Genomic DNA, 25,624 nt, shown 5'->3' on the forward strand with positions numbered 1-25,624 from the left:
AAATACATTTTTTAATGTCTGCCTTTAGTAGTATATTACTAGCATGATAGTCATGTTAATTGGACATGTAGGTAGTATGCTCATAGCAGAACTCAGGAAAATGAATGGGGGACTGTGTCTGTCCCTTATCTGATAGTCTCTGACCCCACAGTGTAGGGCAAGCAAGGACAGTGACTCTGCTCCCCAGCTTCTCCACCCCCTCCATCCCTGCTGTCTTTGCCTCCCAATGTGGAGAACAAGGACCTTTGAGAACGAAGGGGGTCATTCACCTGGGAAGGGCAAGTTGGCCGTACATGGACTCAAGATCTATGGATGGCAAAAGGGGTTAAGAGAGAGAGGGACCAAAATCCATGACCAAAATATTGTATACGCAATGTTTACCAATACACAGACTCACAGGGGGATGTGAGCTATCAGACCAAACCAAAGCAAAGAGAGACAGAGCTTCCTAGAATGGGCAGGGTCCTCTGCACCTCACCCACAGCTCTGCCCATCCATGTCTGCTCTGAGGTCCTCCATGGCCACCCCAGAGTCTCCAGGATCACAGGGAGGCCTGGCCACAACTCTCAGGATGGTCAGACCTGGCGTCAAATGTTAAATAGGATTTTCTACAAATATACAACATATAAAAACTGTTAAATATATAACTTTAGGCTTTTGCAAAATACATTTAATGATCTCTTTCAAACAGGGTTACTTCAGTTTTCTTTAATTTGCTTTCTGGAGCTAAATGGTGTATCAGATGAGATAGCAGTCACAGGAGACCCAGCATGCTCTTGGCAAATGGTGGATTATCCAACTATCAAAAATGGAGCTGTGGAAGAGGCATGTCTAACTGGTTAAAACAGAAAGTGATTTTAGTACGATAGAGTTGGTCTAAGCACAGGGGCAAAGGGTCTGTGTCCGGGGCCCTTGCTGTCCGCTGGGGGCCGTCGCCGGCCACGCCCCTGCTGGGTCCTGCAGGTGCACCACGGTGGTGTCCTTCTGGGCAAAGCCATCCTCTTAGGGCACGCTGCAGTGTTCGTGGGGCGGGGGTCTTGGCCTCAGATGCCCTCTCCATGCTGCCTGGGCCACCAGCATGTCTGCCACTGCGCCCTCCCCCGCCCCACAATCAAACCCAGGGAACTCTTGGCAGCAGGGATGTGTCCACGTTAAAATAGATTTGCTCTTTGGTCTATTGAGTATACTGAAAGTATAAGAAAATAAAAGCGATTCAGACAGTCTGGGACAGAGGAGGAGGTGGCTTCTGCACCTGACAGTCCCCGGACCTTGCGTTGTGGCTCAGCTGGCCGGGCCACAGTTTCCGTGTTCCGGTCCTCCAACTCCAGGGAGCAAGCGGCTAGTGAGGATGAATGCAGCCAGGCTCCACACACCAGGTATTGCTGATTCCAGGCACCACCCTTGACATGTGTGTCTGAGTCCCAGCCTCCTGGGTTCAGCTGGACAGACTTGAGCTCAGAGCTCCGAGGAATTGGGCTGTCTTTGTTAGGCCTCTGGGAAACAGTGGGTGGATGGGGGAGAATGAGCGGTGTCCACGTAGGATGCAGGACTGTGGCTGAGGTGTAGAATCTCCAGGGAGCCACAGCCACTCCCAGGGGGCACCGCAGGGGCTGCGATTGTCAGGAGACCTGAGGAGCAAAGATAGAGAGCTGTCAGCCTCATACTGAGGTCATCCAGAGTCACATTCCCAATACACACATTCCTTCTTGCCCACCATGGGCAAGTTTAACATCTCCTGGACCAAGATTGTAGACCTGGATGTCTGGGAAGATGGGCACTCTACATAGATTAAACCCCAGAAGTATCACTCTGCCTGTGCCCCAAGGGAGGATGCCCTCTGCTGGGGACCCAGAGGAACCTCTGTATACTCTCCAGCCTGTGTTGGCCAGAGCTGGTCTAGGTCTTTTTGGTTTCCCAAGGGTGCCTGGCACAAACTGGCATACTTAGCATGAGTAGCACACTGGCACAGGGGGCAAGCACTTTGAACCTGATCCTTTAGCAGCTCTGGCAGGAGAGAAGGTACCTCACTCCCACCCTTGAGCAATCAGACCCTAGAGCGTTACAACATCTGCAGGAGTCCCATGGGATAGAAGGGAAAGGTGGAAGGTTGGTGTCCAGAAAAGCTTGTCTCTCAGGAAGGGCACTCACAGTTCTGACCACCTTAGCAGATCACTTTGCAAGAGAGACTTGAGTTGAGACACTGATAGGTTAGCAGTGGGAGGGACCACACATTGACCGTGACGGTTTGGTCATACATATACTACCTGCCCTTCACACCTAAACCTCATTCAGTATCCTATAGACATAGGAGTCAATAGACCTCTGATTCCACCTCCCAGTATGTCCATGCAGATTTATTCATCCTGTTGTTTTGTTTGTTTGTTTTGGTTGTGGTTTTTTTGTGTGTTTTACCATTGCTAGTCTCTGTTGTATTAGGATGGTGGATGGGCCTTGTTTGTTGTGGCTGCTGGGTCTCAAGCTGTGACTCTAACATCGCCAGTAACAAACCCACCTCTGCCACCCCAGGAGGTGCCCTGGGACTAAGACACCACAATTCCAGAACATCGGATCCTTCCCACATGGAACCCCCCAGGTTATGTACTCATAGAGTGGGGCCCAGCTGCTGAGTGGCCTCTCTAATCCATGTACCATAGTAGGGGCTTCAGGGAGACAGACCATAGGTTAATGGAGGCAGCTACATTCCATTGGCTTGGCAAACTCATAGCTTTCGTCGGTCCTTTGTGTCTTCATGTACTCACCAAACACATGGGGACAATTGCACCTGATTGTTCATATCAGTATCACTTGACAGTGTCTGTAAGACCAGCTCACGGAACATCCACTCTGTCATCATCAGAGGCTAAGGCTGCCCCACCCTGCCTGCCTCCATGGCTTGGCAACTTTCGTGAGGGCTTCTGGGATGCTCACCCCTCTCCCACTGCTGTTGTACTGAGCGGGGATGGGATCTGTGGTCTGTGTCTGGAGCACATTTTGGAAGGTGATTGTTAGATATGAGAGGATGGTGGGGGCTGTCTGCAAACATGAGAAAACCAACAGCTGTAACCATACACATTTGTTATTCGGTGACATCTCCTTGGAAGAAAAACATACTGTTGAATTATCAGAAAGCCACTCTTCCTAGATGTGTTCTGGGGGCTGCTTTCCCACAATTCCATAGCAACAGCCTCTGCTCTTTCTAGAAAGGAACAATGAGGAAGGTCTTAGCATTACTCCATCTGTGCTGTAGGACAGGGTCCCCTCCCCCTACACACACATCCTAGCTGGTGTCTGTTCTCGTTCATCTTATTCTGTGAGAAACCCCTTCCACACTCTCAGCATCATGGAAATTCTTTATGGTGAGAGACCAAGCAGGTTATCTGTGTGCTCTCCCTTCCTGTACCCCAAACCGTCTGCCTGTTAGGGCATGACTGACTGTGGCAACTCCTTTTCAGAAACACAGAAGTTCTTGGCTGTTTCTTCCTGGTCCCAGGTGCCAGATCACAGAACAGGGTGTACTAGGCCAGGCTACTCACGGGTTAGTGGGGTTGTCCCTGAGCGTGGGCTGTCTAGGACATAGCTTACAAGCTGTCTCCCACGTACCCTGAGGGCTGTCCCTGCTGGCCACTCCACAGAGCCTTTGTGTTTCTGTGCTTGCCTGGATCTGCATGATGGCTGCATATATTATGGGCACAGCATGATGGCTATACACGGATGACTCAAACAGCAGCAGCTCGGAGTTTGGGGGCTGGAGTTTGAGGGCAGCCGGGCAGGACTGGCTCAAACTACAGGGAATTCATTGCCTTGGTTTTCTTGAGACTGGTTGTTACGGTCTCAGCCTCATGCTGACAGGGCCCTGTCTATACCTCTCCTTCACAGCTCGTTAGGACATTTGTGACTGGACATGCTAGACACAGAAGTACACTTTGCCTGGAGGGCCTTGGTTCCATCACATATGCACAGGTCTGTTGTCACAGGTTCTGAGTGGACCTTCTCTTGGGATTCTGAGTCCTTTCTTCATTGGCTCCCTGGCCAGCCTGTGTTGTGTGGCCTCTTTGGAGTCAACTGCTGATCTTGGCTGCTGACTGTGAGCTCAAAGCTCTTAAACTCCCACCCTCCCAGGCTCTGCTGTGTCCTGAAGCCAAGAATCTGTAATGTCACTTGTCCCTGGTCTCCTGACAGTTGGACCTGTGTCTTCCAGCTCCACCACTGCTTTAGCCTAACAAAAGAATGTTATATAACAGTGTGAGCAGTTGCATCCCCTGCTCCCCGGTTCCCCAGCCTTGGGTTTGAATGATATACATGTGCTGAACTCAGGTTTAGGTTTTGAAGGAATGTCTTCTTGCTATTTGAACCAGCCTGGCAGGGTTGAACATATTCCAGAGATGTTTGCTGCTCCCAATTTGGCCGTCCCACTAGTCAAACGCTGGTCCCCAAGAATCCAGAATTCCTCCCCATAACCTCATGCTGGGAAAAGAGAAAGCTTAAAGCCTGAGCCAGACAAAGGGGACACTTCCCCACACCTGAGGTTTACAACTTGCCGGGCCACCTTACGGAAGAGACTGTGATGGGTCAAGGTTGAGTGGAACCACATTGACCAACACTGCTTAGATATGTATAATGCTGTCCTCTACTTAAACCTTAATCTCACTTCAGGACCCCGAGGATGGATCTGAGGAGGTCATTACATCTCTTTTCTCAATGTAGTCACATTGAATAAATCAATCTTTTTTTCCTCCTTTGCTTTTCACAATTAATTAGACTGTTCATATTGGTCCATGGAGTATAGGTAGTTGAGACTGGCTTGCTGGGCATAGGCTGTGACCCTAAGTCCAGTTACCATTGCAGAACAAGTCAGGAGCATGTTTCATGGTGATCACAAGCTCTGTGATGGACATGGGGGTAGAGCTCCTTTGGGTTTACTGGGGTTTTCTTTCTACATCCCAACAACTGCTGTTTTGTTCCCTACCACTCGGGTGACAGCCACACAGGCCCTGGTACCACAGGTTCCCACTCGTAGGTCTGGTCTACACACAACAAACCCATCCCACCCCAATGCACACTACTGTGATCAAAATCTTTAGTTTCATTCTTCCACATTTAAATATCCAGCTTTCCCCCCAGTGTTCTTTGTTGGAAAAAGGGTGTCTTCTTTCTAGTGTAGACTCCTAGTACTTCTGTATAAGATCGGGCTCTGTAGCTGGTGGGTTTATTCCTGGGCCCTCTATTCTATCCCAGTCTACATGCTCTTCCACCTCTGTGGTGCTGTAGTATAACTGAGATCAGGTCTTGTGATATCTCAAGGGTGGTTCTTTAAGTTTAGGATGGCTTGGGCTTGTGGGGTGGTGGGCTCTGCGAAGAAAGCCTGGTCTCCAGTCAAGCAAAGGTATGGAATCCCGGTGATCCAATGGGTGGTGACTTCATCTGCATGGGACTGCAGGTGTTCAGCCATGCCTCCTGGGTCCCTGGCTCCTGTCACATAGCTACAGCCTCCCACAGTCCCCTGCTCCGCAGAGAGGTATGTGGCCATTGGCCACATAGGAGCAGCACCAAGCCTTCTCACATGCAAATATTTCTCCAAAGCTCTCAGACCAAACCAATGAGAAGTACCTGTTGTCAAATCCTTACCCCCCAAAACTGTATATAAGAATCCTATCCAGAAGGATTAAAAGTGTGCGAGAACTGATCCATTGTCTGAGCCTTCTGTCCTAAGAGATGTAATTCTTGGGAAGAGGTCTGCTCTCCTGAAATGCTGCCTGAAGCTCCACCGCACTTCTTACTGACTAGTTGGCCTCTAGTCGGCCCAGCCTGACTGGACTCAGTGCAGGGCGGCATGGAGTAGCCGAGTAACCTGGAAGGCATGGCAGAGATGGTGGTGGAGCCAACTGCAGCAGCAGAAACTGCGGAAGCAACCTCCCCTCCCTGCCCTTCGCTGGAATTCTCCCATCAGGCCGTGCCAGAGATCTCTGTGGAAAGCCTCTGGCACACAAGCCAACATGAGCTGCCTTGGTTTGTGCCTCCATATGAATTGTAGAATTCTTTTGGGACAGCTGTCATTGGAATTTTAATGAGGACTGCACTATATCTGTGGATAGCTTATGGACATGTGGCTATTTACACAATAAATTGAAACAAACAAACAAGGGCCATGTATTTATCCATGGTGGGGCTGGGGAAGCCTCTCCATCTTCTAATGTCTTAAACATTCTTCAGTGTTGTGATGTTATTATTGCAACACTCTCCCACATCCTTGATTAGTTTCATTACAGTATATTTTTGAAGCTATTGTGGAAGTAAATGTTTTCCTGATTTTTCCCTCAGCATATTTATTATTGGTAGATAGAAAGACCACTGAACTTTGTATGCTGGCTTTGTATCTTACTTGGTTGAAAAGTGTTAGCAGAACTAAAAAATTTCCTGGTTATCAGAACCTTCCACACAGAGAGTCATGCTCTCTGCAAACAGGAGAGATTTTTGCCTCCTGTTTCCTGTTTTACCTCGACTACGCCTTCACTTCTCTTGCTCTTGATGCTGGCTAGATTTTTGTCAATGTGACCCAAGTTGGATTCATTTGGGAAGACAGAACTTGAATTGAGAAAATGCTTCCACCCTACTGTCCTGTGGTGAGCGTTTTCTTGATTAATGATTGACTTGGGGATGTTCAGTCCATTTTGGGTGGTCAGCCCTGGGCAGGTGGGTCCTGGGTTGTATAAGAAAGCAGGCTAAGCAAACCCACGGGGAGCAAGCCAGTAAGCAGTGTTTCTCCATGGCCTCTGCTTCAGTACCTGCCTGAAAGTTCCTGCCCTGACTTCCATCAGTGATGGACTGAGACCTGGACTTGAAATGGAAGCAAGCCCTTTCCACTCCAAATTGATTGTGGTCAGTGTTCAGACACAGGCCTAGAAGGTAACTGTTGGGAATTTGTTCTAGTGTTTTGTCTTGTTTTGGCTTCCAAAAAGCCATGCTTCCAGACCTGGGAGGGGAGGGGGGAGGGACTGGGGGTGGGCAGAATCACCATGACTCAGAGTGGGGAGGATCAGATGTAAGAGCTGCAGGAAAGAAAGCAACCAGCCATGTAAGAGTTCAGAAAAATGGCCCTAGTGTCTACTCCCGCAATGGGGTCTGGGGTAGCAGAGATGAAATGTTGATTTAGCAAGTTGACTTAGGAAAGTTGGCGGAGAGAATGTATGCTAGCCGTGGGGAGGATTAGAAATGCCCAATCTTTGAGCTGGTCAAGGCATATCAAAATTAGCTGATATATGTGTGTCTTTCATTCGTGAATCCAGAGAGTACTTGGGTGCATTCATGCAACCCATCAGAAGCCAGAGTGGTTTATTTAACTAATTCACCGTGACAGTAGCTAACATGCAGTTGTAGCCAAGATGCCACACACTATATTGAGCAGAGAACCTTGCTCCTTGCTCTCAGTTGTCCCACTTAATGTAATATTGGCTGCATATACTTGTTGATTTATGGAGATCGAACCATACATGCACCCATGGGATGCAGTTTGGTCATAGTGTTATCTTTCTTGAATTCAATTTGCAAGTGTTGGATTAAGAATGTTTGCTGGGCAGTGGTGGTGCACATCTTTAATCTTAGCACTCAGGGGGCAGAGGCAGGTGGATCTCTGAGTTTGATGCCAGCCTGGTTTACTGAGAAAGTTCCAAGACAGCCAAGGCTACACAGAAAAATCCTGTCTCTCTGTTCTTCCACAGGACTTGGGTGTAATTAATACCCAGCACCTACATAACAGCTCACAACTCTATATAAGTCCTGCTCCAGGGGATCCAGCGCCCTCACACATATATCCATACGGGGAAAAACACCCATTCACATAAAATAGAAATAAATAAATCATTAAAAGTTATTTTAAAATGAAGAATGTTTGCATCTATGTTCATCAGGGATATTGGCCCATACTTTTTTTTTAATGTTATTTTAATGCTATCTTCACTTGGTTTTGTTATCAGGGCAATGATGGCTTCAAAGAATGAGTTTGGAAGTTTCCCTTCCATTTTTGGAACCGTTTGATAGGTGTTGGTATTTTTTCTTCACAGTTTGGAAAATTTGGCCGAGCCTCCCTGTTACGGGTCTTGACATATATGGAGTTATTGTTGCTTTGATATCATTGTTTGTGATAGCACCCTATAAGTTGCTTATATCTTCTTGACTTAACTTTGTTAGGTCATCTTTGAAGACATTTATCCATTTTTTTCCAGACTTTACAGGTTTATTGGAATATAATTTCAAAGTGTCCCATCATGGTTCTCTGAATTTCACTGGTCTCTACGTTTACTAATTTGGGTTCCATTTCAGTGTGGAAAGTCCTTTGTCAATCCTGTTTAACTTTTTAAAGGAACGACTTTTTGTTAGGTTGATTTGGGATTATCTACTTTGTCTCTACTCCATTAAAGGTTGGAACAAGGAAAATAGATCCATGTCTCTCACCCTGAACAAAATCAGAGAAGAATGGATCAGAGACCTCAGCTGACCGGAAACTTCCAAATTGCTGGAGGAAAATACGGAAAAACCCTTGACGATGTGGACACAGTGTCTTTCTGAAAGAGACTGGAATTCTGCAGTGAGGTGACAAGCTGGATTACAAACCTGCACAGCAATGTAAATGAGCAGTAGTGTGAAAAGGCAGACTGTACAATGGAAAGAAAGTTTTACCAACCATGTATCAGACAGATTAACATGAAAACTGAGAAAAAAAACAAACAGACAAAGAACCACAAGTGCTGGAGAGGACGCTGAAGAGGATGCTGGAGAGGAACACTTCACACTGCAGGTGGGGGCGAAAACTCAGGCTGCCGCTGCGGAAGACAAGACTGGAACTCTTGGGTATTTTCCCTCGGACTCCAAGTCAACACACCTCAGAGGTGCTTTCCTCCTGGTCACAGTTAAGGCAGCACTAGTCTTAACGATCAGGAAATGGACCTAGGACTATCAGGAAATGGCACACACACACACATTCACACACACATACACACTCACGCACACACACTCACACACACACACACTCACACACACACTCACACACAGACACTCACACACACACATTCACACACACACACTCACGCACACACACTCACACACACACTCACGCACACACACACACACACACTCACACACACTCATGCACACACACTCACACACAGACACTCATACACACACAAACACACACACACTCACGCACACACACTCACACACACACTCACGCACACACACACACACTCACACACACTCATGCACACACACTCACACACAGACACTCATACACACACAAACACACACAAACACACACTCACGCACACACACTCTCACACACACACACTCACACACACACTCACACACACTCTCACACACTCACACACACTCACACACACACACTCACACACATACACACTCACACACACACACTCACACACACACACACTCACACACACACAAACACTCACACACTCACACACACATACACACTCACACACACACACTCACACACACACACTCACACTCACACACACACTCACACACACACACACACACTCACACACAGACACACACATACACACCCTTCACACAACTTTATTCATCCACAAAGAAAAATAAAATTGTGACATTTGCAGGAAAATGGAGGCAACTGGAGATCACTCTGCTAACTGAAACAAGACTCGGGGGACACATACTGCAGCTGATGAGACAGCCCAGTGGTTAAAAGCCTACACTGCACACGAACAGTTAGTCTCTGAGCATCCACACCAGGGTGCTCACAACCACGTGCACCTCTAGTTCCAGGGGTTCTGATGTCTCTGGCTTCCTTGGGCATCTGCGCCCCCACACACATATCCACATACAAACACACACAATTTAAAAAATCTTAAAAAACAACAAATATTACATGTTCCCTCTCATATGTGAAAACTACTCTCTGATATGAAAACATCTAGGAGACATGGAAACCATAAGATGAGAGGAAGAAATCATCAGGAGGGATGTGGGTGTGAGGAGAGGAAGGAAAATGGGACAAGTTATTAGAAAACAGAGGGGGCTGATTATGGAGAAAGGTTATAATGAGGGAGCTTAGGAGCTAAGGAAGGAAAAGTGGGAAAAGGAATGTATAAGAATGAAGTATAATGGTTCATAGGCATGAAAAACGCTCTAGTGAAACTTGTTACTTTATGTGCTAATAATTTAGAATAAATATAAATTCTTTGGTATAACAATTTAAAAACAAAACAAATGAAAGTAAGATATAAAATATAAAGATGAGCCAAGTGTAGTGGCGCACGCCTTTAATCCAAACACTCAGGAGGCAGAAGCAGGTGCATCTCTGAGTTCAAGATGAGCCTGGTCTACAGCATGAGTTTCAGGACAGACCGGGCTACAGAGAAACCCTGAATCGAACAAACAAAAATCCAACCAACCATGTAGAATACAGAGATGAATCTATGTATGTTTTCAAACATAAATATAATCTGAACACACTGTATGAAACTCTCGAAGGACAAATTAAAAAATATGCAAGCATAGATTGCAGAGATGGCTGAGTGGTTAAGAGCACTGGCTGCTCTTCCAGGAGACCTGGATTTGGTTCCCAGCACCCACATGACAGCTCACAACCATCTGAAAATCAAGACCCTCTTCTGGCCTTCACGGACACTGCACACACGTGGCGGTAGACAAACTTACGGACAGACACTCATGTACATTCAGTAAATTCTAAAAATAAGAGAGAGATGTATCAACCCAAGCAGCAGACAGAAAGACCTAGATGATGCCTAAGATCAAACCCTCCTGCTTACTGAGCCAGTGGGGGAGTGGACGAAGAGATCAGCATTAGCATTATAAAAGTGTTCTGTGCTCATTCAGTGTGCCTGGCATCCTGTGCTGATGCTGGGCTTTTCAGATACATTACAGGGATGCCAAAGATCTCCAGAGAGACCTTGGGGCTGGCTTGTAAACCCTTCAGGGAGATGACTGTCCTTCTGACAAGGGTCCTCACATACATGTTGGATACAGAGGGACACTGAATGTTCCTTCCCAGTGAGCACTGGCTGAGGCCAATTGTGCTTCATGGTTCATGGTGTCCCCAAGCTTGGATACTGCTGATGCAGCTGCTCACAAATTACAGAGGCAGTATGACAAAGATTCAAGGTCCATTTCCACATTCGACCTAGTGTTATAGGATGGCCACTGTAGGGCCTGACCTCCAAGGCCAGGATCTTTGGAATGGAACTCTGCTTAGCTACCCCCAAACCATTCTGGGACTGAATAGAAGGCAGGGTGACTGGAAAGATTCTGGGAGAGCACCCTAGTCTGCACTACACCCGACGATGGGGCCACACAAAGAAGGACCTGCAAGGCTTCTCTGGGTTCATGTAGTTGGGGCTATGATGAGTTTTCAATGTCAGGCTTTGATGCAGGAGGCCAGCCTGAGGGTATAAAAGCCAAAGATTTATGGCTGGCTGGGACCCTGCTCCCATAGTTCCAAGTGTCTGTGACTCATATGTCACTGACTGTCACAGTTGTCATTTCAGCAATATGCCTTCTGTGTTCCATGTGTGTGCCTACTATATCTGACTTGTAATTAGGCATGCCCAGAACTGGTTACAAATCTCACCCTCCAGGACCCTAGACCTTTAGCTACATCAGAACTTGTTTTTCCACTCACTCTAACCTAGTATCCCTCTTCCCGGCTCTTCAGCTGAACACTGGCCCCTCCTGGTCCCATATGTTCTCAGGTATATGATGAATATCTACAATCCCTATCTATTGGGCCAGCACAGTCCAAGGTCTGTCTTTTCAGCTAAGACCCGAGACAAAATGTCCTGCATATACAGGGACCAAAAAAACCTGATGCAGAGCCCAAACTGTGTGGGAACAAGCAGTAGGTGGCAGCCTAGCATCCTTCTGCTTGGTATGGACAGAAAGTCACAGGAGGCTGGACTGACAGTCTTCAGGCATCAACATATGCCAATACTCTCACAAATGTCAGACATGTTATGAGGATTATGATGTCCCCAGAGTCTGTACTCAAGGACAACATGAGGGCAGACCATGGAAAGAAGGTAGTTATATAGCAATGCTTAGTATATACTGAGTTATGTTTCCAGACAGTAATCTGTGGCTACCTGATGACCTGATCACTGGTGGTGACTGCTCACTAGTCCCTCTGGTCCTTTCAGATATAGCCCAGGCTTTCAGTGCTATAGCCCTAAGATACAGCAAGGTCCAAGGGATGGATAATGGCAGAGTCCACAGGGACCCAGAATGTCTGCAGTTTGAGGACCTTGTGACAGGGAACACATTGTGGCACATGGCTTCTTCCATGGCCAGGAAGAGTCCCAGCACTGTCCTGCTCAGGGTTGCAGCATAGAGGTACCTGGACCAACAAAAAGTCCACGGTGGAGTCACCTTCACACACAAGCCCTGGAACAGTGCCATGTTGGGACACATTTCCACCATGTCATAGTGTTCGAAGGATAGCCAGCCAGACCTCAGGAATGTGCAGGAAGTCTTCCTGGCTCCACACGGCAGGCATGCTTCTCCATTTATTTGAGCACAACATGCTGGGTTTGGGCCATGACAAACACCAACTTCCCACCCTGATAACAGGGCCCATGAGACCTTCCAGGGCCTCCCGGAGTGTTGGGATCATGCTGGATATCAAGTTGACCTGTAAATGTCCTATGAGTATCAGGCATGACTTGTGCCTGTCCACCTCCTGTTCACAGTCATCAATTTGGTCCTATCCTACCTGGCCTCACTTTCTGCTCCATCTTCAAGAAAGGTACTACAGAGGACTCTTTACCCAGATATCCATCCCTGTCAGTAGCTGAAGCAGTCCTGACAAGGTCTTCAAGCTGAACTCACGGCATGCATGTCGGGGGACCTCTGTCCACCTTGACATCATAGGTACCTGTTCACTCTGACTACAATGCCCTCTTTCTTGGAAGTCAGACCTGATACCACATCAGTGGTGGTGCTGAGCATTTCCCTGACCCCATGGAAACACTCTAGACAGAGAGGTCATCTCCGTGCCCATATCCTAAGCTCTAGCACGTGTTGACCACAGTTCATAGGATGATGCTGTTGTTGCCCTGTTGGACAGGAACTGAACTTAGAGGTGAAACAACCTTTGTCAGCAGAGGCGAGCCCTGTCCTAATCTAATTTCTGTTGTTGTGATAAAACATCTGGACAAAAAGCAATGTTATGGGGAAAGGCATTCTTTCGGCTTACAATTCCAGGTCACAGTTCATCGCTGTGGATAAGTCAAAGCAGGAACTTAGGGCAGTGGGTCACATCACATCCACAGTGAAGAGCAAAGGGAAATGAGTATCCAATGCCCAATTACTTGTACTTAGCTTCATTTCCCCTCTTATAGAGTTCAGAACTCTGTGCCTAGGGAGTAGTACTGCCCATAGTAGACAGGATCTTTCCACACCAATTACCTGTTTTAATACAATCCCCTATAGACACAACCATAAGCAAACCCAATGTAGACGACTTATCATGGAGACTCCTCAGATGATTCCAGGTTGTGTCAAGTTGACAAGACCAATAGCCACAAGCCCAGTCATCAGGCCTTCTTAATGAGGAGCACTATGGCACACCGGGGACTGGCACTGCTGTCCCATCCTATCCTGGCATAGGAGTCCCAGGTTCAAGATTCATGAGATTTCCCTCTATAACCCGTCTAGGCAGAGTGATGGCCCCGTGCTCCCACCTGAGGAGAGTATTTTGGTTTAGTCATAGCCGCCTCAAGGGTGTAGGTTGCTGTTGTCTTCATGGTGCGGGGCTGTTCTGGGTTTTTAGACCCGAACACTGATGGTAATAGCTCTAAGAATGATTCTAGTGAATCTTGAGGCTGTTGATTTGGAACAGTCGACTCACGCAAGATGGAGCTTGCAGCTCCTTTCTGAGTGATGGATAGCAGTGTGGTGACATATGGACATGGCTCCTATCAAAGGACACGACTTGGGCACTTCTATGGCCTCAGGGCTGGTGAAAGTGCTGCAGCAGATCACCCTCTCTAACGCTGACAACAAGGTTTGCCTTCGATCTGGCCACAGCAAAAGCACCATGCAAAAACTAGCTTTCTGCTCTGCCATGAGTCTGACTTGGGCTATCCTCATTAAGAGTTTCATGAGCCAATGTGGTGAGGGTGTGTCGGTCTCATGAAGGTGCACATTGCTTTGAGAGGAAGACCCCCATAGGAAGTCCCTGTAAAATCAGGAAGGCACAAGGGAGTGGAATTCAGCAGCAGCCGATTCCCTGTGATCTCATTTCTTTTCTGGATTGTTCCATCTCCTGAAGGAAAACAGAACTCATAAGGAGCCGAGGTTTGACCCCTGTCAAGCCTCAGATCCACAGAGAACTGACAGAGTTTGTGATTCAATTGAAAATCATAAAACATGAGCTGGCCATGGGGGCACATGCTTTTTATTGCAGCAATCACAAAACACCAGAAGGATGGACCAAGGTGGGTTTGTCCCTGATACCCAGTGAATGCTCTGGAGAGTGGGGAATCAGGATGCTCAGGACTCTGACTAACTCAGACCTTTTGTTTATGTCTGGATGATAGAGCACATCTGGCCACGCTGGCAGCAGCATCTCCTTTGTCGTTGAGTTCTGCTGGTGTCCACCCACGCCTTGTCTAGCCTTAGCCCAATTCACAGCTTATTTGAATCTAAGACAGCAGTTTACAACCTGTGGGTCTTGAACCCTTGGTGGTGGGGTCACATATCAGATATTTAGCAAAATTGCAGATATGAAGTAGCAATGAAAATCATTTTATGGTTGGAGGTAATAATTTATGACACAAGAGAGAAAGACCAAAGTAAGAAGCCACCAGAAGCAAGCAGAAGCAAGCAGCTGTCAGGTGGCACTTCTTCAGATCGTTTCCTGCAGTGCTAGTGCCCAGAGGCACTTCTGGGACAATAATTTGATGCTGGCTCAAGGGCTGTACTAAAGGGTTGCAGCATTAGGAAGGTTGAGAACCACAGGTCTGAGGCATCAAGTCCCAATACCATGGTGACCACCAGGCTTCAGAGATGAGAACCAGTATATCTTTTTATGACCTTCCTAATCTTTTCTGGGTCCCTCTTACTTTGTTCTTGGTGATCTGAGCTACCTGACACACAGCAGTGGCCAAGAGTAGCCTCTTTCCCAGGGCAGAGTGTACCTTCTAGGCCCAGTGCTGTGCTGCACATTGTTTTTTGGCCTCCTTATACCTGTTTCCCCAGGTCCAAACATATCTACACCATCAGCTACTAAAGAAGATATCTGAGAACTAGAAGGTGGTAACCCATGTTGAAAAAGACAATAGGTAATATTCTGAAATGTCTCTGTCCCTCCTGACATTCTGGAGTGTCTCTGCTACACTTGATGTTCTAGCCTGTCTCTTCTCTGGCGACTCTTGCAGTCTTGGGGCAGTTAATAGGGAGTCCAGCCTTCAAACCTTCATGGCCAAGTGGATCCATTCTAGACTTGCTAGCATTTTATTAACATCTGGGAGAGCAGTAATTACCAGTTGGCAAAAGACCATTGTCTCCAAAAGAGAAGTCTGCCTTCCTCCAGAGGCACCATGTCCTGATGGGATAACAAACAGAGAGTTCTATACCCACCACTGTGACTTAGCTCCTGAGAACATGCATTGGGCCACAGGAATGCTCTAGTGGGATGAGGGCAAGAAAGGTCAGCCTGCAACCTGCCCTTCTCATTTGACCCAGGGGAGAAAGACCAAAGTAAGAAGCCACCAAAAGCAAGCAGCTGTTAGGTGGCACTTCTCCAGACCATTTCCCACAGGGCTAGTACCCAGACACATTTCTGGGGCAACAGTTTGACTGTGGGCTCAAGACAACAGAGCCACTGAGTAGTCATAAGATCATTTTGAAATCTTGTAGACTCCAGCTCATCACTCACAAAGACTGTAGTGGACTTGAAGGGGCACATGGCAACAGGGACTGCTTTGCCTCAAAATAATAGGATAGGCATTTGCTGAAAATGGTAACAGGGTTCATTCCAAGGCTCTGGGTTGTTTCTGCAGTCAACACACAGGAATATGGGGTACCATGTGCACTTTGATAGTATGCTAACAACTGGATGAGGGTTCTGATGGGTCACTGTAGACAGCAAAGATGTTTCCTGCACAATGAACCTTCACCGTGACAGAGCTGAGTATGGAGTCATTTGTACTTAGATTCAGAGCATCCAGGATACCATCTCTGACTGATGGTGGTTTCAGGAACAGCATGGAGCTACCTCCTGTCCTTCCAGGCTGGTCGAGAACGCAGCAGGACACTCATGGTTTGTGGGCGAGTCAGGTCAGCTCTGTACTTTTAGACAGGTGTTTAAGGTAAAGTTAGCTTAAGTAATCTGGGCTCTGATTGCAGAGGAGGCTATGCTTAGGGCTACCTAAATAGAAATTCTCCAACATACAGTAGCAGAAGCAACTGCAGGTTTCAGGAAAGGCACTGGGCTTAGGAAAGGCACTGCCTCCCACTCCCAGGACTGCTCTACCAGTTCTCCAAAGGTGGAGCTACACCATAGCCAGCCTTGCTTTGAGTCCAGTGGAGACCTCCAGTAAGCAGCATCACCCTGCCACCTGAGGGCCAGCACCCATCTGCAGGACATAAAGCTCCTCTCTCAGGAAGTGCCAGTGACCGAGGGTGATCTCAGAATAGCCGTCCTCAACAACCAAAGACAGGCGCTCTGGAGATTGACCAAGACCCAGGGCCACCACTCTGTAGGCAGAACTCAGTATAGGTCTGCAGCCTCTAACTGCCCGATGGCAAACGGCAGCCCTGATAAAATTAGCAAGTAACGTCTCAACACATTTATAAAAATGGGGTGTGATCACTGAAGCAGTACAGAGCCCACTGGGACCCAGAGCTATGTTCAGGAATCGTAGGAGGCCCAGAGGAAGGCCTTGGGCTTGCTCGAGGAATCTGCCCACGGTTATTCATCCTTCCATCAAATATTTATTGATCTTCCATAAGCAAACTCCTTAATAAGGAGAGAACCAGAGAGGAGTGGAGGTGGATTCTCTTCTCAGGGAGAGGGCTCTTTATGTGCAGCTAGTCTTGGAGACAAGCTGAGTTTGTGTGGATGCCAGAGTGCCACCTGGGCCCTCATGTCTCTGTGACTGTACACAGAGAGTGCACCAGATTACTCTTGGTACCCTCTAGAGGGATGACCTGTCTACCCCTGATCTTGACAGTTCTAGCAGATGTAATCTAGGCTAGATAAAATCCCACTGGATTATGGAGGACCCTAACTTAATGACTGGTGTTGTTACAAGGGTAGAATTCAAGGTTTGAACACAGATCTAGACAGGGCAGTTAGAAACAGCTACATAAAGCCAGAGGCAGAGACTGAAATGGTGCAGTCACGAGCCAATGAATGTTATGGCCACCAGAGCCTGGGCAAGATGGGAAGGGTCTTCCTCCCCAGAGGCTACAAAGGGAGCTACCTCTGTCTACACCCTCATCTCAGAGGAGTTTTGTATTTAGAGCTGTTACAAGATAAGTGTCAGCTGTTAGGAGCCATCTATCCATCTGTGCCAAATGGGTCTCCCACATTATCACCATATGAATCCCATAAAACCAGGCAGGACTGGTCCCTCTGTCAGTCCTGAAAACAAGACTCAGCCAACATCACTGAGGGCTCCTGAGGCTGCTCAGCTGTTAGCTGGCCACAGACTTATGAACCCTAAGACCAATGGTGACAGAACTAGAATCGGACATGCCTCCTGTAAGGCGCCTTGGTGCCCACCACTGTAGCCAAACCCTCCTCAGTTACATGGTCACTCTGCTTCTATGGTCTGCCATCAATGTGACCACTTGCCAAGGGTCCTTCTCATATCCCTTTCTATGCAGGATGGCCACTAGGGGTGGTACGGCCACCTCTTTGTGGCTAGATTCCAGGGTCCTGAGCAGAACACAAGGCGGAAAAGAGATGTTATGATCCCATCAAGCTGGTCTCCACTACACTGCAGGGCATCAGAAGAGGGCTTCTGAGCTCAGGCTGGTGAGATGATGCAGGGAGAATTTCCATGGATGGAAGACACAACATCTGTATGTCCACTGTAGCTGTTTCCCTGAGACACTGTTAAGTATCTCATGATATTTAATCATGAGTCCTTTTAAACCAATGGATTTTAGTATAGTCACAGGGCCAGACGATCACTCCATAGTCTGATTTAGCTTAATTTTGTCTCCTCAATGAGACAGCACACCATCAGCCATTACCCATTTCCCTATCTTTGTGGTCTGCTCAGACTGGACATTTTATAGAGGCAGGGGCATTCAGTAGTATGTGTTAGTTAGGGTTTCATTGCTGTGAAGAGGCACCATGACCAAGGCAACTCTTATAAAGGACAACATTTAATTGGAGCTGGCTTACAGGTTCAGATGTTCAGCCCATTATCATTATGGCAGGCAGCATGGCAAAATCCAGGCAGAGCCAAGAGTTCTGCATCCGGATCTGAAGGCCACAGAGGTTCTCTTCCTCAGTGGGTGGACCTTGAGCATAAGACTTCAAAAGCCACCGGATGCACTTCTAACAAGACCATACCTACTCCAACAAGGCCACACCTCCTAATAGTGCCAAGTATATTCAATCCACCACACAGTACTCAGTGTGAGGTGTGAGATGTACCACATGGGAACAAGCATCAGCACCCAATCTTCTTCACAGCTGCCGTTACTTACTCACCAGCCACTGATGGACACCTGACCATCTCCATCTGTTGGCTCTTTCAACAATGCATCGATGAGTAAGTGTGCACATGTGTGGACAGCTACTCCTCTTTTGTGGGTAGACATAAAGAGGGGACCTTCGGGTCCTGTGCCAACTCTAGGCTAGAGCAATGGCTATACTGAGTTCCAAGTGCCTTAAGCACTTGTGGTTATCCAGATGGATACTGCCCATTTGCCTTCCAAAAAAATGATGGGCTTTTATCTACTAGTATCTTCTAGAAGGTCATAGAGGTCACTGGAAGGAAATAAAACCAACTGTAATGTCCCCGATGACTGATGTCTTATTTGTCTTTTGATCAGCTATTGTCTGAGAAGAATCTCCACATTTCTTGTGCATTCCTGTTGTGTATTGTGGGAATTCGTTATTCACATACCTTACTCCTTTTCCTCTGGGGAACTGTCTTTGGACCACATGGTAAGCCTGCTTGTCAACTATTCCAACCCATCTCAAGATTACCACAGCTCTTCCTGTGATTTTTTTAAAATCTTTATGATGGGTTACAGATCAAAATGTTTTCAGTAGAACATATATTTGGCACACTGATTGTTTTGAGGGGGAGGGAGGAGTGAGTTAAACCTAGGTCGCTATACATTGTAGACGTATGATCTGCTATGGACTTGTACCTTCAGCCCATAGGTTCCTCTTCCCAGGATATAGGTTTGTGGTACTTGCAATGCTTGGCAGCTGCAGTGTGTAAGCCATGCCACAGAGCCAGGCTGCAGGAGAGGTCGGGTGCACTCAAGCATCTGCTGCTTGCAGTACTTCCTGTGTTCATAGGGAACCCTGCAGCTCATGGTCTCAGGGAGCATGTGCTGTGGGTATGGATTGATTTTTGCAGGTTGGGTTTGAACTTGCAGCCTTCTTCCTCCCTCTGAACTTACTTCAGTGCTCATCTGTGCTTTGTCTTTACCACCTCTGCCTCATTCCATTCAGCAGTCCCTAGGGAATTTCATCTGGGACACAGTGTGCGGTAAGGATCCAACCTTACTTTTCCTGGAAATACTAAGATGATTCTCCCTGCAATCGCTGATGCTCTGAACCACGGATTTGTCCCAGATACAATTCTTAGGAACCCTTAGCTCCATTTCAGGGACATATGGTTTGTTCTATGGCTGAGGAGACAGTAATAACAAACACTAACCACTGCCAGGCTTTAATTAAGAGCCTGGGACTTAGTCTACATGATTTTCACCTCATCTCATGAGGGCCTGTGGCAGAAGCCAGGGCTCAGGCCTGGCTGGAGTCTCAAGCCCAGAACCAGGTACCCACACATGACCTTTGGGTCATGTGTGACCTTTGGGTCCACGCCAACTTTGAAGTCACATGTCTGCTGTGGCAGGGCAAGGACATGTATCCCTCTGACTGAACTACAGTGATAAAATGTAAAACCCTTTGTAAAGTCTCAAGGGATTTCCTCGAACACTTAATGGGAGTAACAGCATCAGATGTGTGAGTGAGTACGAGTGAGCCCTCCCATGGCTTTAGCTAAAACTGGGGCAGCTGGGTGTGGTCTATGGATCTCTTGCTTGTCACACACTATAGGGTGTGTATGGGCACATAACCCTCCACACTAAATACAGTGGTAGCAGGTCCAATCTATTACTTCTGAGGCATTGAGCTGAGTTTCTGAGGCTCATGAAGGTTTCATTTCTCATCTCACATATTCACGGCCTTGGGTCTGGTTTTCAAGAATGTCCAATGAGTGATCAGAGGTGGTGGCCTATGCTCCTACCTACATGGCTTCCCTCCAGGCCTGTACGTGCCTGCGGGACAATCGATGCCTCTGGCTTTCCATGGACACAGCACAAGGCAAGACCCACTCCGAGGCCATTGGTGCTGTTGAGTTGCGTTTCACTGTTTACCACTGTAATTACTCTGTGCCTGCCGCCTTTCACATTGGCCACAGGGGAAACTCCATTTTTTTTTTTTGATACAACTTATTGCGGTCTTTCATACTACCTGAATTTGAAATATTAAAGTATAACTTCATTCCTTCTATAAGCCCTCCTTTGTGGCCACTGGCTTTGTCTTACTTTTCAAAGACTGCAGAGTCCAGGTTATGATGGTTTCTTATAGGTGCCACTGGCAAAGGCATGCTTGGGGCAGGAACCCGGATGTGTCTACAGTGCCTCAGGGAGCTGAGAACTCAGCTGGGTGAGTCCTGTGCCCAGCATCCCTGAGTCACCAGCCTCAGACTTTGCAGAGAGGAGTGCTGTTGCCTTTCCATTCTCGAGGACACAGCGGCAATCAGGACTTCCAAGGCTCCCAAATAAGCCCAGGAGTTTCTCATGTGTCTCAGTACTTAGGTGGAAGAGCCCTGCATGCTAAACGTGCCCATCAAACTCCCTCATTCTAGAAGGTTTCCAGGAGAATAGCATTTTTCCCCCTTCTGTGATACGTTTGGTAATTTTCTGCACAGAAAAAAAACAAACAAACAAAAACAAAAAAAACCAAAAACCCACGCATGCATCCAAAGCACCGGGACCCTGATGACTGTGGCGGAAGTTCCTGAGTGTATGAACAGTCTAAGTGCGAGACTGACATCCTCTCCCTAAATTTACTTTTTGGCCTTAAGAATGCTGGCGAGGATGTGGAGAAAGAGGAACACTCCTCCATTGTTGGTGGGATTGCAAGCTTGTACAACCACTCTGGAAATCAGTCTGGCGGTTCCTCAGAAAATTGGACATAGTACTACCGGAGGATCCAGCAATACCTCTCCTGGGCATATATCCAGAAGATGTCCCAACCGGTAAAAAGGACACATGCTCCACTATGTTCATAGCAGCCCTATTTATAATAGCTAGAAGCTGGAAAGAACCCAGATGTCCCTCAACAGAGGAATGGATACAGAAATTATGGTACATTTACACAATGGAGTACTACTCAGCTATTAAAAAGAATGAATTTATGAAATTCCTAGCCAAATGGATGGACCTGGAGGGCATCATCTTGAGTGAAGTAACACAATCACAAAAGAACTCACACAATATGTTTTCACTGATAAGTGGATATTAGCCCAAAACTTAGGATACCCAAGATATAAGATACAATTTGCTAAACGCATGAAACTCAAGAAGAATGAAGACCAAAGTGTGGACACTGTGCACCTTCTTAGAATTGGGAACAAAACACCCAGGGAAGGAGTTACAGAGACAAAGTTCGTAGCTGTGATGAAAGGATGGACCATTTAGAGACTGCCGTATCCAGGGATCCATCCCATAATCAGCTTCTAAACGCTGACACCATTGCATACACTAGCAAGATTTTGCTGAAAGGACCCAAATATAGCTGTCTCTTGTGAGACGATGCCGGGGCCTAGCAAACACAGGAGTGGATGTTCACAGTCAGCTATTGGATGTATCACAGGGCTCCCAATGGAGAAGCTAGAGAAAGTACCCAAGGAGCTAAAGGGATCTGCAACCCTATTGTTGGAACAACATGATGTACTAACCAGAACCCCGGAGCTCTTGTCTCTAGCTGCATATGTATCGAAAGATGGCCTAGTCGGCCATCAATGGAAATAGAGGCCTATTGGACTTGCAAACTTTACATGCCCCAATATAGGGGAATGCCAGGGCCAAAAGAATGGGAATGGGTGGGTAGGGAAGTGGGGGGCGCTATGGGGGACTTTTGGGATAGCATTGGAAATGTAATTGAGGAAAATATGTAATAAAAATATTAAAAATCAAAAAAAAAAAAGAATGTGGGCTAAATGGAGGTTAAAAAAAGTCATGTCTATATAAGATTATCAAAGGTAGAGCAACCAATTCCAGGCGTTTCTTTTTAGGCTAAATAATTTTGATGCTATTTTTTTCTTTCCTTGGAGAGTGGTTATTTATTTTAAATTAATTAATTAGTTAATTAATTTTAAAAACACTTTTCATTGTTTCTGATTTGTAACGATACCCCCCACTCACACCAAGAACACTGCTTACTGGGCACACTGAATTCTTTCTACTTCATCTTAAATGGGACCCGAGTTCCATGGGTGACTGCCCAACATACTCTGCCCAGTTCAGACATCACATCAGGTGATGACTCACTTGTGGCACCAGCCCTGGGGGTAGCATCTTGCTTGTTCTATCCGCACACAGATGGAGGCCCGGAGAGCCAGGTCACCTCTGAGTTAGCCTGTGAACTGCTGCATGGCAACTTGGTTTCAACTCTCTGTGGCCTTAAGGAAGCACAGCTCCTGGTTTAGTTTGGAAGGAAGGTTGGCACACCTCTTCTGTCTAGGATGATATTTTTTGTGGAGATTTTGAAAATAATAACACATTAGCAACATCCTTGTTCATACACCAGTTTCCATAGGTAATGGCAAAAGCCTCTGTGGGAAGGTGTGTTTCACAGGACCTAGGCCCTGCTACTCCCTACTCCATCTCTGGCTGGCAATTATTCAGACCTAACAGATGCACATAACTCTCAGATTCAAAGCCCAGTGTTATCTCAACTTCAATTCTGTTCATTCCATCTGCAATCATGTTACCTCATCTGTGTCCCTGGCATGCTTGTCATCTGTGGAGGTCCCAGATATTACTCTTTATTTTCACTTAAATTGAACTACAATGCACCAACAAATATATGTCATGAACTAACTGTACTGATATATGACATCATAATGTTCCAATTTCTTATATCTTACTTTCCGTTTTCCTTTCGTTTCCATAACTTGGTATAACTTTATCTTCACCTTAAACCCTTCCTGTGTTGCTTAGAGTGCCTTTGGACAGCTCTGAACCATTGCTATCTTGAACAACTGACCTGGACAGTCTTTGCTTTTTAAATAGAGACAGCTGGTCCATTTACATGTACTGTTTTCACAGGCAAGGTTCCTGCCATCCGTAATGCTCTGTAATGGCTTCTGGCTACCCTTCTCTCCTGGATCCACTCATTTTGCACATCTCCTCTGATCCTTTTTTGCTTCTTTTATTTGTGGTGCTTTATCAGAAAACAGGCTTAGGTCTACTGGTATTTTTAATGCCAATAAAATCAAGGAGTCCATTTCCCAAAGGACAGAAGCCATCCTGGAAACCTTTGACCACAAAGAGGAATGATCCTGCACTGAGGATGGGCTGGCATGATCCTCCCCACACTGCTGCTGGTTGTTCTCTGGCCATCCTTAATCAACCAGGTGACACTAAAGCATCATTTACAAAAGAGGAGCTTTGCATAAGTCAGAGCAAATCAAGGAGCAGGAATGGGAGCTTGCATGCAACTGTGTAGTCATAGCAACGGGGTGGCTTCAGACTGGAGATCTTCCTGCCTCGGTTTCCTTAGTGCTGGGGTTTTAGGTATGTGTCCATCATGGCCTGTGACTGGTGTCAGTGGTGGGCATCCATTTTCCCTCACATGAACTTTTTCATCTCCTGATTTCCGAGTCTAGCTTTATTGATCTGAGTGTATCTTTTATTCACCTTTGTGGGAACACTATGTGGGGTTATACTTTCCCAGTCATGGAAACTGCTTCTAGTTACTACCTTTGTCTAAAGCAATTAGAAATAAGGCTGAGTCCATGAGGGAGATTGTGGTTTGGCCTATCTTGGTGAAAGCCCTCTCATCTTCTGGCTTCAGGTATCCCTGGGCTCACAAGACTGTGTCTGCGTTGGTTCTGTGAATCTCGCTCTTCCATCTTTCCTTTCTTCAGTGTCATCTAAATGGCTGTCACACAGGTTTCCTTCATTCATCCATCCAAGTCAGGCATGTCCTGCGATGGCAGATCCAGTTGAGTTCCTTCCCTAGTTGGGACTTACTTCTGCCTGGGGGTGAGGGCTGGGGTGAGGATTGAGTGTTTCTTTCTAACACCATACTCCAGCCATAGGCTCATCTTTATACTTCCTGATGTCAGGGTTCTTCCAGGCAGCACCCCTACTCTCAGGCTCTTTGTCTCTTCTCTGGCCTCCAAATCTGCCTCCTCTCCATTTAATTCCACTTTGCTGTTTCCCGGCTTTAATATTGCTCTCACGAAGCCGTTTCCATTTTCTGTGGTGACAATTCTATTATTTGTAGCTTCCAATACACATTTGAATTCTGCTCTTAGGTCCTCAGTGTTTTTTGCATGTGCTACAAGTCTCTGTGGGAAAGCACAAGGGCCTGTCTTCAGTCCAGGCTCTTCTCTGCCACGCTATCCTGGAATAACAGACATGGCCATGTTCAACTCCGGAGTATCCAGGCAACACCTGAGGCCACCAGTGTGAGCCCAATGGGCTGCTCCAGGGTTGCCTGGGCCTCTCTTCTGGTCACACTTCTCACAGATGGAGCTCAATTCACCAAGCTCCAGTCTATGGCCTGAGTCCACCAAACAGAGAGCAAAGCTGCCCTATATTCCAAGAAGGCTTGGCTGCCAAGTCTTCAGACTCTCTCTCTGCTCCCTTGGGTATGGACTGCTGTGTCCTCTTCCAGGCTGGACCTGGGTATACACTGGGAAATGTAAAGAAACACTTCTCGTCATGTGATCACCAACAGGTTCTTGCCAGTCAGAGGTGGCCTCAGGGTAGGGTTCTTGCTATTACAAGGTTGGGTTCTGCCTCAGCTCTGTAGTTTCACTTCCTTCAGAGGTCAGAGAGCAGATAGGATGACCACAGGCTCTGAGCTCTCTTTGTTTCTGCTCCACACAGGAGGATCTGCCCAACAAATAAGTTATGCCAGCGAGCTCTCTTGAGCCCACCATTGCTCCACTTGCTGGAGCAGGGTTCCTGTGCCATGTCTTCTGCTTTCCTGTCACCTCCATCCTCACATGTCCCAATGCTAAGCCGACTAAGAGGAAGATGTCCTAGGGTTCTTTTGCATTGTGACTAATAGTCAAAGCATGGTTCAGAGGTGACATGCGCTGTTGGCTCTTCTGAGGAGCTCAAGGACATC

The 25,624-nt window shown here is 47.0% G+C and overlaps 1 protein-coding gene across 2 annotated transcripts in view; it reads right to left on the reverse strand.

The window, feature by feature from the left end:
* Positions 1–648: 648 nt before the first annotated feature.
* Tafa5 (TAFA chemokine like family member 5) overlaps positions 649–25,624 on the reverse strand; it is a 217,168-nt gene continuing 192,192 nt past the window's right edge. For both annotated transcript variants that reach the window (XM_021183657.3, XM_021183658.3), the window contains exon 4: positions 649–1,628. In XM_021183657.3, coding sequence (XP_021039316.1) covers positions 1,620–1,628 — 9 coding nt within the window. In that variant the 3' untranslated portion in view covers positions 649–1,619. The remainder of the gene's footprint in view (positions 1,629–25,624) is intronic.

This window comes from Mus caroli, unplaced genomic scaffold (assembly GCF_978045245.1).
Source record: "Mus caroli unplaced genomic scaffold, Mus_caroli_1 scaffold_16, whole genome shotgun sequence".
NCBI classification, from domain to species: Eukaryota; Metazoa; Chordata; class Mammalia; order Rodentia; family Muridae; genus Mus; species Mus caroli.